The sequence below is a fragment of the Camellia sinensis genome, chromosome 5, assembly GCF_055761805.1.
Source record: "Camellia sinensis isolate YWXY chromosome 5, ASM5576180v1, whole genome shotgun sequence".
In the NCBI taxonomy this organism is placed as follows: domain Eukaryota; kingdom Viridiplantae; phylum Streptophyta; class Magnoliopsida; order Ericales; family Theaceae; genus Camellia; species Camellia sinensis.
The window spans coordinates 196,345,497-196,357,433 of NC_138965.1; the positions used below are offsets into that span (position 1 = coordinate 196,345,497).

An 11,937-nucleotide genomic window follows, 5' to 3' on the forward strand; every position below is an offset into this window, starting at 1 on the left:
AGCCTCAACAAAGCTTGCCCGAAAGACAGCTTTCCTCTGCCCAAAATCGACCAACTGGTAGACGCCACCTCGGGACATGAAAGGATGAGTTTTTTAGATTCATACAGAGGGTACCACCAGATTGCTATGTACCCTCCAGATGAAGAGAAGACCGCGTTCATCACCCCGAAAGGCCTGTACTGTTACAGGGTAATGCCTTTTGGGCTGAAAAACGCAGGAGCAACCTATCAGAGGTTAGTGACAAAGATGTTTAGACACCTGATTGGCAAAACGGTAGAAGTTTACATCGATGATATGGTCGTAAAAACCAAGGAATCAAAAGGTCATCTTGCCGACCTAAAAGAGGTCTTTGACATACTCAAAACATATCGGCTCCGACTCAACGCCTCAAAGTGCGCATTCGGAGTTGGGTCAGGTAAATTCCTAGGATATCTGGTAACAAGAAAGGGCATTGAAGCCAGCCCAGACCAAATCAAGGCCATCCTGGAACTACAGAGCCCAACATCGGCAAAGCAAGTTCAAGTGCTCACTGGAAGGGCCGCAGCCCTAAACCGATTCATCAGCAGAAGCTCAGACAAGTGCAGACCCTTCTTTAACCTGGTGAAAAAAGCCACAGACTTCCTGTGGACAGAAGAATGTGAAGCTGCCTTAGCCGACCTAAAAAAGTACTTAACCACAACCCCGGTCCTTTCTAACCCAATCCCAGGGGAGGAATTGTTTTTGTACTTAGCAGTCTCTGAACACGCAGTCAGTGCAGTGCTAATCCGAGAGGAAAAAGGGGAGCAAAAGGCCGTCTATTACGTAAGCAAAACTCTGGCTAACGCGGAAACAAGGTACCTACCACTGGAAAAATTGATGCTAGCCTTGGTAATGGCCTCAAAGAAATTGAGCCATTACTTTCAGGCACACAAGATTGTGGTTCTAACAGAGCACCCACTAAAGTCCTTATTACATCAAGGAGACTTAACAGGAAGAATAGCAAAATGGGCAGTAACACTAGGCCAGTTTGACCTAGAATTTAGGCCAAGAACAGCAATAAAGGGCCAAGTTTTGGCCGACTTCGTCGCAGAACTCACACCTGAAGCCATCACACCTCGGGCTCCGTCGAGCCAAGAGGAACATTGCCCCGACAAGCAAAAAGAATCCCAGTCAAAGACAAAAAAGCAAGAGAAAGAAAAGCTCAGACCATGCAGCATCTACATCGGCGATTCATTCAGACTATTCGTCGATGGAAGTTCAAACCGCCAGGGAGCAGGAGCAGGAGTACTGCTGATCTCTCCAGATGGAGAAATTGTAGAACAGTCCATCCGTCTGGGGTTCAAAGCCTCCAATAATGAAGCAGAATATGAAGCATTAATTGCAGGGCTAAAGCTAGCAGCAGCAGCAGAGGCAGACGAGGTAATTGTTTTTTGTGATTCACAATTGATTGTTAACCAGTCAACAGGGGAATTTGCAGCCAGGGACGAAAGAATGTCGGCATATGCAAAGGAAGTCATCCGACTGGCAGCCCTATTCCAAAACTGCAGATTACTCCAAGTAAGCCGAGATGACAACACCCACGCCGACGCGTTAGCCAACTTGGCCAGCTCAATTCAAACTGGAAAAACAAGGACAATTATGATCGACTACATGTCGGCCCCGAGCATAGATAAACAAAGCATTGAACAAGAAGCAATGTGCGTGGGCCTTGGACCAAGTTGGATGGATGCAATCATTGCATTCCTAAAAGAGGGAAAGCTGCCAGAAGACCATAAAGAAGCACATAAAATTAGGCTGAAATCGGCCAGATTCAGTCTAACAGAGGAAGGCCATCTCTACAGGAGGTCCTTCACTGGACCACTTTTAAGGTGCGTACATCCTTTGCAGGTTGAAGATTTCCTTTACGAGATTCATGAAGGAATTTGTGGAAGCCACGCAGGGGGCAGATCGTTAGCCCACAGGGCCATTACCCAGGGGTATTGGTGGCCCTACATGCAAAAGGATGCCGAAGCTTATGTAAAGAAGTGTGAACAGTGTCAAAAGTTTGCACCTTTGATACATCAGCCAGCTGCCGACCTAAACCCAGTATCCAGCCCCTGGCCGTTTGCCCAATGGGGCATGGATCTGGTTGGACAACTTCCCCAGGCAACTGGGCAGAGAAAATACTTGCTGGTAGCAACAGACTACTTCACAAAATGGATAGAGGCAGAACCTCTTGCCAAAATCCGAGATGTGGATGTCAAGAATTTTATTTGGAGAAACATAATCACCAGATTTGGGATTCCAAGAGCTATAGTTGCCGACAACGGAACACAATTCGACAGCAAACTTATCAAAAACTTTTGTGCAAAATTCAAGATCAAGAATTATTTCTCAACACCAAGTTTTCCTCAAAGCAATGGGCAAGCAGAGGCATCCAACAAAGTAATCCTGGATGGAATAAAGAAGAGGCTCCAGGCAGCAAAGGGAAAGTGGGTGGACGAATTGCCCAACGTACTTTGGGCATATCGGACTACGCCGAGAAGATCAACAGGAGAATCCCCATTCGCCATGGCATATGGCACAGAAGCAGTCATCCCATTGGAGATCGGCATCCCAGGGATCAGAACCCAGGGAGTAGAGAATGGCACCAATGACATACTCTTAGCCCAAGACCTGGATTTATTGGAAGAACGAAGAGAGAAGGCTGCAATTCAGCTCGCAGTATACCAACAACAGCTTGCCAGAGCTTACAACAAGAGAGTCAATCCAAGAGATTTTCAAGTTGGCGACTTAGTCCTAAGAAAAGTCGTCGGGAACAAGAGGGATCCCAGGGAGGGCAAGCTTGGCCCAAACTGGGAAGGACCCTACAGAGTTACTTCAGTACTTGGGAATGGAGCATATCGGCTTGAGGACAATGAGGGCAAAGCATTGCCCAGACCTTGGAATACTTGTAATTTGAAATTTTTCTATCATTAGAAAAACATCATTGTTTGGCCGATGTTATCAATAAAATCTTTTCAGAATCCTTTCAACATGATCGATTGATAAAGTTATGCATGGATGTTTTTGAAGACATATCAAACTCAAAGCTAAGCCGATGTTATTCCTTAATCCACTTGTTGAAATTTGTAGCAATTTACAAGTTGGAATTAAGCTGATTCATTATCTTCACTTGTTGAAATTTGTAGCAATTTACAAGTTGAAGATAGGCCGAGGTTATTGCTTAAGTTCTCATAGCAATGTGTGGGTCGTTTAAACCCAAGGGAAGATGCTTAACACTTGTTGAAATTTGTAGCAATTTACAAGTTTATGTTAAGCCGACGTATGATCACCCGCCGAGGTATACAGTAAGTTACAGGTTAAAATAAAGGCTAAGTATATTGTTCATTACTTGTTGAAATTTGTAGCAATTTACAAGTAGGTAGGACTAAGCTTACTATTTAATACTTGTTGAAATCTATGAAAAGACTGCAGGACAGTATCTTGCCGAAGTAAAAGTTTCATGGTTATACCCGAGGTATGAAACCCCGAGGAGATTGCATAAAGAAAGCAACATGAGGAAATATGCAAAAATTTTCTAAGCACAAGACTATATATCACAAGATTGAAACATTCAAAGAAAGAACTGTTGCAGTTACATATTGAAGAAGCCACGTCGGCCAAAAGAAAGAGTTCTGCATTACCCAGAAAGTACAAAGTGCAAAGTACAGAAAAAAGAAGGAAAAAAAGTACAAAAAACATTTTCAAGATTCTTCAGTATCAGCCACTGCAGGAACGGGGACCTCGGACGATTCAGGTGGAATCTCCTCGGCCACTTTCTCCGCTTGTATTTCGGCATCTATCTCTGCCAATGTTGTGTCAAGACTTCTTTCAGTCAGAAGGAGGTCAGATGATAGATACCCTTGAACAGACTCCCTGGGCACTTCCTCAGCATCATCACCCCCCTCATCTTGAGTTAAGTCCATAACCAGCTCAACAGGAGGAGGGGACTTGACTTCGGCAACACTCTTAGGTTTTCTCACCAAGGCCTCACCATCATCTTTTTCTTCATCTTCCTCCTCGGCCTCGGACTCTGATTCACCTTCAGGAGGAGGTGGAGGAAATGGTAACGGAATAGCGTCGGCCTGACGCAATGGCGAGTCAGCAGGAAGGTCAAGCTTCTTTATCAAGGACATCCAACCAAGGGAAAATCCCCTGTTGCATGCCTGCCTGACTTGAAGCTTGTAGTCCTCTGCGACGTCGGCCATACCTTGAGCATAGGCCTTTTCATCGGCCTCTTTGATTTCGACCTCTTTAGTGGCCAGAGCTTGCTGGAGTTCTTTCTCCGCTTGAGCCTTCTGAACCTCGGCCTCTCTTTTCTCGGCCTCAGCAACCTTTTTAACGGCCTCAGCAGCCTCGGCCTTCTCAAGAGCTAGAGTTTGAACCTTAGTTGCAGCCTCGGCTTGATCCTCCAATTTTTTCATTTTTGCTTCAAGAGACCTAATCTCTCTCTTCATAGAAGATGCTTCCCTCTTCATATCAACCAACCTTTGACGATTTTCAAAGGCTTGCATGGAAAATGAGTGGGCATGCTGAATGGCCTGCAAAAAGAACAGAAATGTGAGACAGTACTCTCAGTGAAGAACGGAAGAAAGAATCACAAGTACAGACAGAAATACTTACTTGAGCAGAGTGTTGGAGCATCAGAGCGTAATTTTCATACTCACTAAACTTGGCATTTCGCTCCAAGTCATTTGGTAGAAGAAGAGCAGTGCTAAGGGCGACAGCAACGTTGATGTCATCAGCACTTTCACTAGCCATGATAGGCCTATCCTCCAGGGATAGATCAGGGGCCCAGGGGACGTCGGGCTTCTTCGAAGCCGAGGTCGTCGCAGACGATGACCTTGGCCTCTTTGTTTGTGTAGACCCTGAGGGTTGGTCCTCAGCAGACCTTTTGGCTGAAGTAGAGGCTGATTTTTTGCTTTCAGCTAGCTTCGAAATCGGCAGAGCATCCTCAGCCTCGGCATCTGTAGCCTTGGCCTTAGGCTGAGCCTTTTTTACCCTCTTCGGTTTGGGTGGAAGCATTGTTTGCGTTGGTGCGGCTTCGGCGTCAGTTGGAATGTCGGCAAGAAGATCTTGGACGACAGGCCTTGGACGAACCATTTCGGCTGTTTTTACAAGCTTTCTTCGGCGTTTACGTTCTGGAATTGGTATTAAGTAGGGGGCCGAAGTTGATGGAAGATCGGCTGGGTCAGATGTGGATTCTTGATCTGTTCGGGATGTAGAAGTAGTTAAGGTTGTGGCTGTAGGTGGAGAAAGGCTCTTTTTCCTTTTTCTTGGGACGTCGGGTAAGGTGGATTTGTAATACTGGGAAGTTTAGTAATACTGGGGCTTTTCGTTTATGGATTGGGAGGCCAAGAAGTGTTTTCAGATCTGTTCCTGGGAAGAAGGATTGGCGAAAATTTTTTCGGTGGCTGATGAAGATCTGCAAAGAAACAGACGTCAGAAATAAAGTATTAAAGTCTTAAGTAAAAACAACTAAGTGTTGACTCAGGGCTCTTACTCTTGCCCTCTGTAAGTGTTCGAGGAAGAGGGTAGAGGTGGACATCTTCATCTGGGCCAAATTCCCAATTTCCAGAAGCAATGAGAAAATCATCTCCAGCCCCCTTGTTGGAGTCTGGGAGGTCGGCTATAATTTTGTACTGAGTGGATCTCGGCTTAAGGTAATAGACAAAACCCCTATCCTTCAGATCGAGAGGGCACATGGTATAACAATATTGAAGGTCGGCTAGGGTGATTCTAAGGTTTTCTTGCCTAGCTAAGGCAATAATACCGTTAATTACCCTATAGGAGTTGATAGTAAGTTGCATAGGGTTCAGCTTATAGAAATGGAGAACTTGACGAAAAAGGGGATCGAGTGGAAGCCGAAGTCCACATTCGGTAAAAGCAACTATTGGAAAGGGCATTGTATGATCTGTGGGCACGATGGTATCATTATCCCCAGCCAATTTAAGATGAACATCGGCTGGGATAGAGAATTCTTGCCTAAAGTATTCAAGTTTTGTTGGGGTATTCACCCTATGCCTCCACATACCCATTATGTTGGCTTAAACTAAGAGGAATATGTTTCAGAAGGTGGGCGTTTTTCAGGTTTCCCTAAAGATTAAGGGTTCTACAGACAAATCCCAAATCTATAAGGTATGAAGATAAAAATCGAGGGCACAGATCTGGGGCAGATACAAAAAAGAGAAAACAAAGATGAAGTTTCAGATTCAAGAACAGAGGTATAGTTCTCAGAAACAATAGAAATATAGAAAAAATCAAGGACAACGGCAAAGAGAATGATGAAAAAGCATAGAAGTTCAAGGTAAAAGCCACAAATTCAAGATACAAATAAATCCAAGACCTCGAACAAGATCAGTAATGGCAACAGACAGACAAAAGCACATAAAGAGAATGGAAAAATTAAAGAAGAAGATCTTACCAGGACAAATGAAGCCAAGGCTGTGCTCGCCGAACTCAGAAATTGATTGCAACAGCAAAGAGGGCTTTTGCAAGAATTAAGAGCAGTTCCAGAAGAAAGAATGAGGCAATGGCAGATTCAAAGAAGAATGAGCTTTTCAGAGAGAGAAGGAGCGAGAAGATGGAATGCAAAAGTGAAGAAAAGATAGAGGCAAAAGAAAAGTTTTGTCAAAAATATGAAACGGCGGCAAAATTAGGGCAATCATTACGCCTAGGGTAACGCACGCGTCAGACGGCGCAGACGAAATGAACAGACAGCTTCAGGCGCGTCACTAACACGCTCCAATAAAGACGAAACACGTAAGAGAAACAGTTAGAGATGCATGACAGCTCATGCGCATGGGAGAATACGATCAAAGCCTTGTTCTCCGAAGAGAACACGTCGGCTGAAAGTAGATAAACTTGACAAAATAGTTTTTGAGCCATTACTCAGGAAAGAAGCGATAAAATTTCGGAATATGTTCCATCACCTCAGAATGCCGAGGTAATAGAACCTAGGGGGCAGTTGTGGGGATATATTTTCTGTATACCAACACGTGGCATGGTGACGCCGACGTGTCAGCCGAGGTGCCACGTGCCCTGGTAGTTAAGCCGAGGTAATCTCGGAGAAGCCGAGGTCATCTCCGAAGATATCGGAATCCGAGATATGGGGCAAGAGTCCTAAGGCACAAAGGGGATTGAACCAAGATAAGGATAAAACTCTCAAGGAGTTTATCTATATCACTTAAAAGAGTCCAGAGTAAATAGTGAACTAGAATCCATAGAAGTCATACTTCTAGTGGGACTTGGATTGAGTATATTATAAAAGAGAGGCACCCCCATGGGTCTAAGGTATGTAACTTATACTTTGAGTATTCAATTTAGTACTTGATTATCTTTGAGAGATATACTGACTTGATCGTCGGAGTGCCCCCGGGTGGAAGAACCACCGCCGGAGCTTTTTCTTTCTGTTTCAGGTTACTTTAGCCATCTATTCTGCTTGTGCTCTCCAGCTGATCACTAAACGGGCAGTGTGGTCAGATTTTCACCCACACAATTCATATTTAAAACAAGATTCAAAATTTAAAATTAAATATGTTACAATTGAAAGGTCAAAAATTAAAATGACACAAATCTCAAATTACAAAAACCTTGTAATTTGCCTTTAAATTTAATCACTAACATTGACCCAGAATTTTCATTAATCACCAACAAAAACAAAAACAATTAACTGAAGAACGAAACAATCAAACAAATCACATCAAAAACGAGAAAACATGTTATGTTACAAACAGAAGCAAACTTCCCGATCGCATATCGACAGCCATCGCATTCAACGTCGCTCTCCCAACTTTTTCTTCCCCATCTCTCATGTCGATCATGGTCGTCTCACATCATCGCACAACAAGTACTGGGTCTCTGTTTTCGAACCATTGGGTTCGCTACCCAAATGATCGTAACGATTTCTCTCAAGTTCTCGCGACAGTCTCTGATCAATATTTTTCTTCCTGATTTGGGTTTTGATTTCTGTATGCTGCTGAGAAATCAAATGCCCTGTTTCTTGAAGTGATCGTCTTCGCTGAAGAGGAAGATGATGCTGAGTACGTACACAGCTCTTCTCTACTTATCAAATACAATTCATTCATGATGTTTGATAAATAAACTAAATTTTACTCATAGTTCCACAGGTATTAAATAGCAATCCAGTGGGTAGAGAATTTATAACAAGAAAATGTACATCCGTACCACTGTTCTTTTTTATTTTATCAGCAAAAGGAAATTTTATTGAGGGTTGTGATCCTTTTTTTCTTTTTTCTTTTTTTTCTCTTTTGTGCATTATTTAACAATTTAAATTTTTATTCAAGCTTTTCTAAATTTTTATTAGTGTTAAATGTTTATTTATGTTAAGAGATGATCGAATCACAAAAAGCAGAAAGGAAAGAGATGCGATAAAAACATGCCTCACAATTATTCAATCTTCTCATAATAAAATATTGACAATATGCTCACCTAATAACAAAAACTGTATACTTTTTAAAAAAAAAAAATTACAAAATACCGTTAATGAATCACACAATCGCGTAGAATTCCAGATCCGAATTTATGTGTTTATTTCTACATGTGAAGAGCTTTAACTTTTTCTAATTTCTTATTACGTTTTTCCCTTCGGTGTTTTCTTCAAAATCACCCCTCCCCCCTCACACAAAAAAAAAAAAAAAAAAAAAAAAAACAAACAAACAAACAAACAAACAAATAAAATTGTTTGCTCGCCAGGCATTATTAAAGCAACATCACAAGTTTATTTATATAATAATGCTACATACCAGCAAAATGGTCAACCTTAACTTGTATTGGTCAGTCGACCAATCAACCGCCACAGTTTCAAATATAATTTTCGCGAAATATTTTTCACGTCTAAACTTATTTTTACTTGTAATAGAAGGAAAAAAACAAAACAAGATTATTAAAAATGTTCACAATGAAAACTTCCCACTTCATGGACTTCCCAAGTAACCCAACCCAACTCAAGGCATTTCAATTAGACTACTGCGCATTTTTCACTTCATCAGATTTCTTTTAGCAAACTCCATCAGCTTTTCAGTCTCTGGAATAACATTCTTCACTGCCTCATCTGAGTAAAACCTCTCGGCCCACTCCACCAGACGCGGCGTCTTGGCTATGTCTAGCACCTTTACATCGAACAACTTCTCCGAAGCCTTGAACCAACCCAAGAAGCACCCGAGTGCTATGTCGACGTACCCAATGCTGTCGCCACCGAAGAAATTACCATTTCCTGTAGTACTGCTGCAGTTGATGAAGTACTCTTCTAACAACACCAGCATTGCTGCCAGTTTGTCTACTGCTGCCAATCTCTCTTCCTCTCCTTTTGCCTTTGGAAGTTCCATTAATGATGGAAAACACTGCGAGAAAAAAACATGTACATGCTTGGTATGTACATAAATATATTTTTGGGAAAATGGGAGAATCGGAAAAAAATGGTATAAAGTCACAATAATTGCAAAGTATCAAAGTACAAACCTTAGTTACACAATCTAATTCATAAATTATTTGTAATTCCATAACATTGTAATTATTTTATGTTAATATCATATTTTTTGCAAATTCTTTGAATATTTTTTTTAATAATACATTGACACCCTTTGTTCTACCATTTCATTTCACTACATAATTCACCACGAAATAAAAATAAAAATAAAATGCGTATCATGCTTGGTTCTAGAAAATTAAATTTTTTATTTTCTGTACTTTTTTTTAGTGAATTTTTTTCATATTTTATGATTTTTTTTTAATTTTTTAGATACACATAATTTAAATACGCTTAAAAAATATAATGGGAGTGTTTGGGAAGTAGCTTTTTTGGCTAAAATAGCACTAAAAGACAAAATATGCTAAAATAACCAACAAGACAAAATGCCACGTTAAATCTATAATCACTTTACTTTTTCTCTCAGAAACATCACATCTGGCTACAAAAAAAATCTAACAATCTTCCCAAATACAAAAATTTTAGCCTTCTAAAATAGTCAAAAAAACTAAAATAGCCTACTAAAATAGCAACTTTCCAAACACCCACAATATTTGTTAAAAATAACTTTAAAAAATTCACTAAATACAAAAAAATAAATAAATAAATAAATAAATAAAACAGTGAAAATTCAATACATTTTCATATTTTGTTTTATTCAATGAATTTTTAAAACATTTTTGTACAAATTTATTACTTTTTAAGTAGATTAAGATTAAGTGTATCTAAAAAAATTAAAAAAAATTAATTAAAATATTTAAAAAATCATTAAAAATCAAAAAAATACAAACTTAAAATTCAAAAAACTGTTTTTGAAAACTCAAAACCAAATAGGGTCAAGAAACTCGACAAATGAGAAAAAGGTACCTTATCATCAATGTAGGCTCCCCAAAATCGAGCAATGGCACGATCATAGGGATCAGAAGGAAGGATGGAAGGACCAGATGTCCATAACTCATTAATGTATTGAACAATGATGAGAGACTCACATATAAGCTTGTCATCGTGGATAAAAACCGGAACTTTCTTGTGAACCGGGTTTGATTTAAGAAGAAGCTCACTTTTTGCACCAAATGTCTCTTGTAAGAACTCATAATTGATTGATTTTAGGTTCAAAGCGATTTGAACCCGGTTCACAAATGGGCTTGCTGAAACTCCTATAAGCTTTACACTTGCCATGGCCAATTCTCTAGCAATAGAATGGGTTGAATATGATTGAATTCAGATATGAATTGTTAGCGTTTTGATATGAATTGAAAGAGAGTGTGGGCATATCTATATATATATATATATATATCTTCAAGAGCATATAAAAATTTACAGAAAATTAAAAAAAAAAATGCAAATATGCGTCATCCAAGTTGTCACAAGACAATGGGGGAAAAGTCGTAGTTAAATACCAGGAATTTGAGACTAGGAGAGGCGGGCTTAGTTTTGTAATTGTTTCAATTTGACCATGCTCAAAAATAAACAAATAAAATTGAGTTCTTACAAAATTTTACTGAAAATACATAATTACTCTCAAATCTATAACAATTTAAAATTCATAATATCTGAATCTTTTCACTTGCCCAGATACTCCACTTGTCCATTGGCGTTGCCTGCCGATGACTTTTCCATTGACTCTCCCGACACCGACGAGTTTCCCGTCCCGACCACTTTCCCTGCGAGTCGATTGGACCTGTCAATGGGGCTGGATAGTAATGTATGAAAAAAGAAAAAGGAAATAGAGATAAAAAAAAATTAATAAGAATAATAAATCAATTATTATAATTTATTAGACTTTATGTCGTATACGCAATCATAAAAGTAGATCTTTTAATAGATATCCCAAACATTATTTAGACGCATAAATGCATTGAAATATTTAATTTAAAAAAGCACCCGAGAAGACAAGGGTGATGCATGTATCTAGAGGTAGACTCAATTTGATTCCTAGGTTATGACAACTTGGATGACGTTTGTAATAATTTTATATGTATAGCTTAACTAAATTAAAGGTAAATTATTAATAGATCTTAATAGTTTGATTTAATTTTCATCAAATTTTATTAAAAATAAGTTCTAATAAAATCGCACATAAAAATAATTTTTGGTGACGATTTTTTGTATATGTCACTAAAAGTTAACAATTAGTGACTTTTTTTTATCACGATTTTTATAAATTGTCGCTAAAGTTTATAATTAGTGACGTTTTTCTATGACAAATTTTTCAAATTGTTACTAAAATTTAAAAATTAGTGATTTTTTTTGTGATTATTTTTTTAAACTACTGCTAAATCTTATAATTAGTGATATTTTTTGTAACAAAATTTTCAAATTATCGTTGAAAATTAACAAATATCATTAATTATCATAAAATCTATTAGATAATAAGTTCACCTATTAAGACTTATACGTAAGTCTCTCATTAATTAAAGGTTCAAATCAAATACAATCCTGCTAGGTAG

At 39.2% G+C, this 11,937-nt stretch overlaps 1 protein-coding gene across 1 annotated transcript; it reads right to left on the bottom strand.

The window, feature by feature from the left end:
• Positions 1-8,721: 8,721 nt before the first annotated feature.
• On the bottom strand, positions 8,722-11,325 carry LOC114315819 (glutathione S-transferase U17). The gene is made up of 2 exons (XM_028262431.2): positions 10,355-11,325; positions 8,722-9,362 (listed from the first exon to the last, which is right to left on the bottom strand). Exons 1-2 carry the CDS (start codon positions 10,664-10,666, stop codon positions 9,000-9,002), a joined length of 675 nt encoding a protein of 224 aa, XP_028118232.2. The 5' UTR covers positions 10,667-11,325; the 3' UTR covers positions 8,722-8,999.
• Positions 11,326-11,937: the final 612 nt, after the last annotated feature.

Bases quoted from the DNA above. Each gene is read 5' to 3' on its own strand.
- LOC114315819 (XM_028262431.2), bottom strand. From the start codon at position 10,666: ATGGCAAGTGTAAAGCTTATAGGAGTTTCAGCAAGCCCATTTGTGAAC. The intron at 9,363-10,354 runs GTACCTTTTTCT...TTTTTCTCGCAG, and splicing joins GAGCCTACATTGATGATAAG to TGTTTTCCATCATTAATGGA.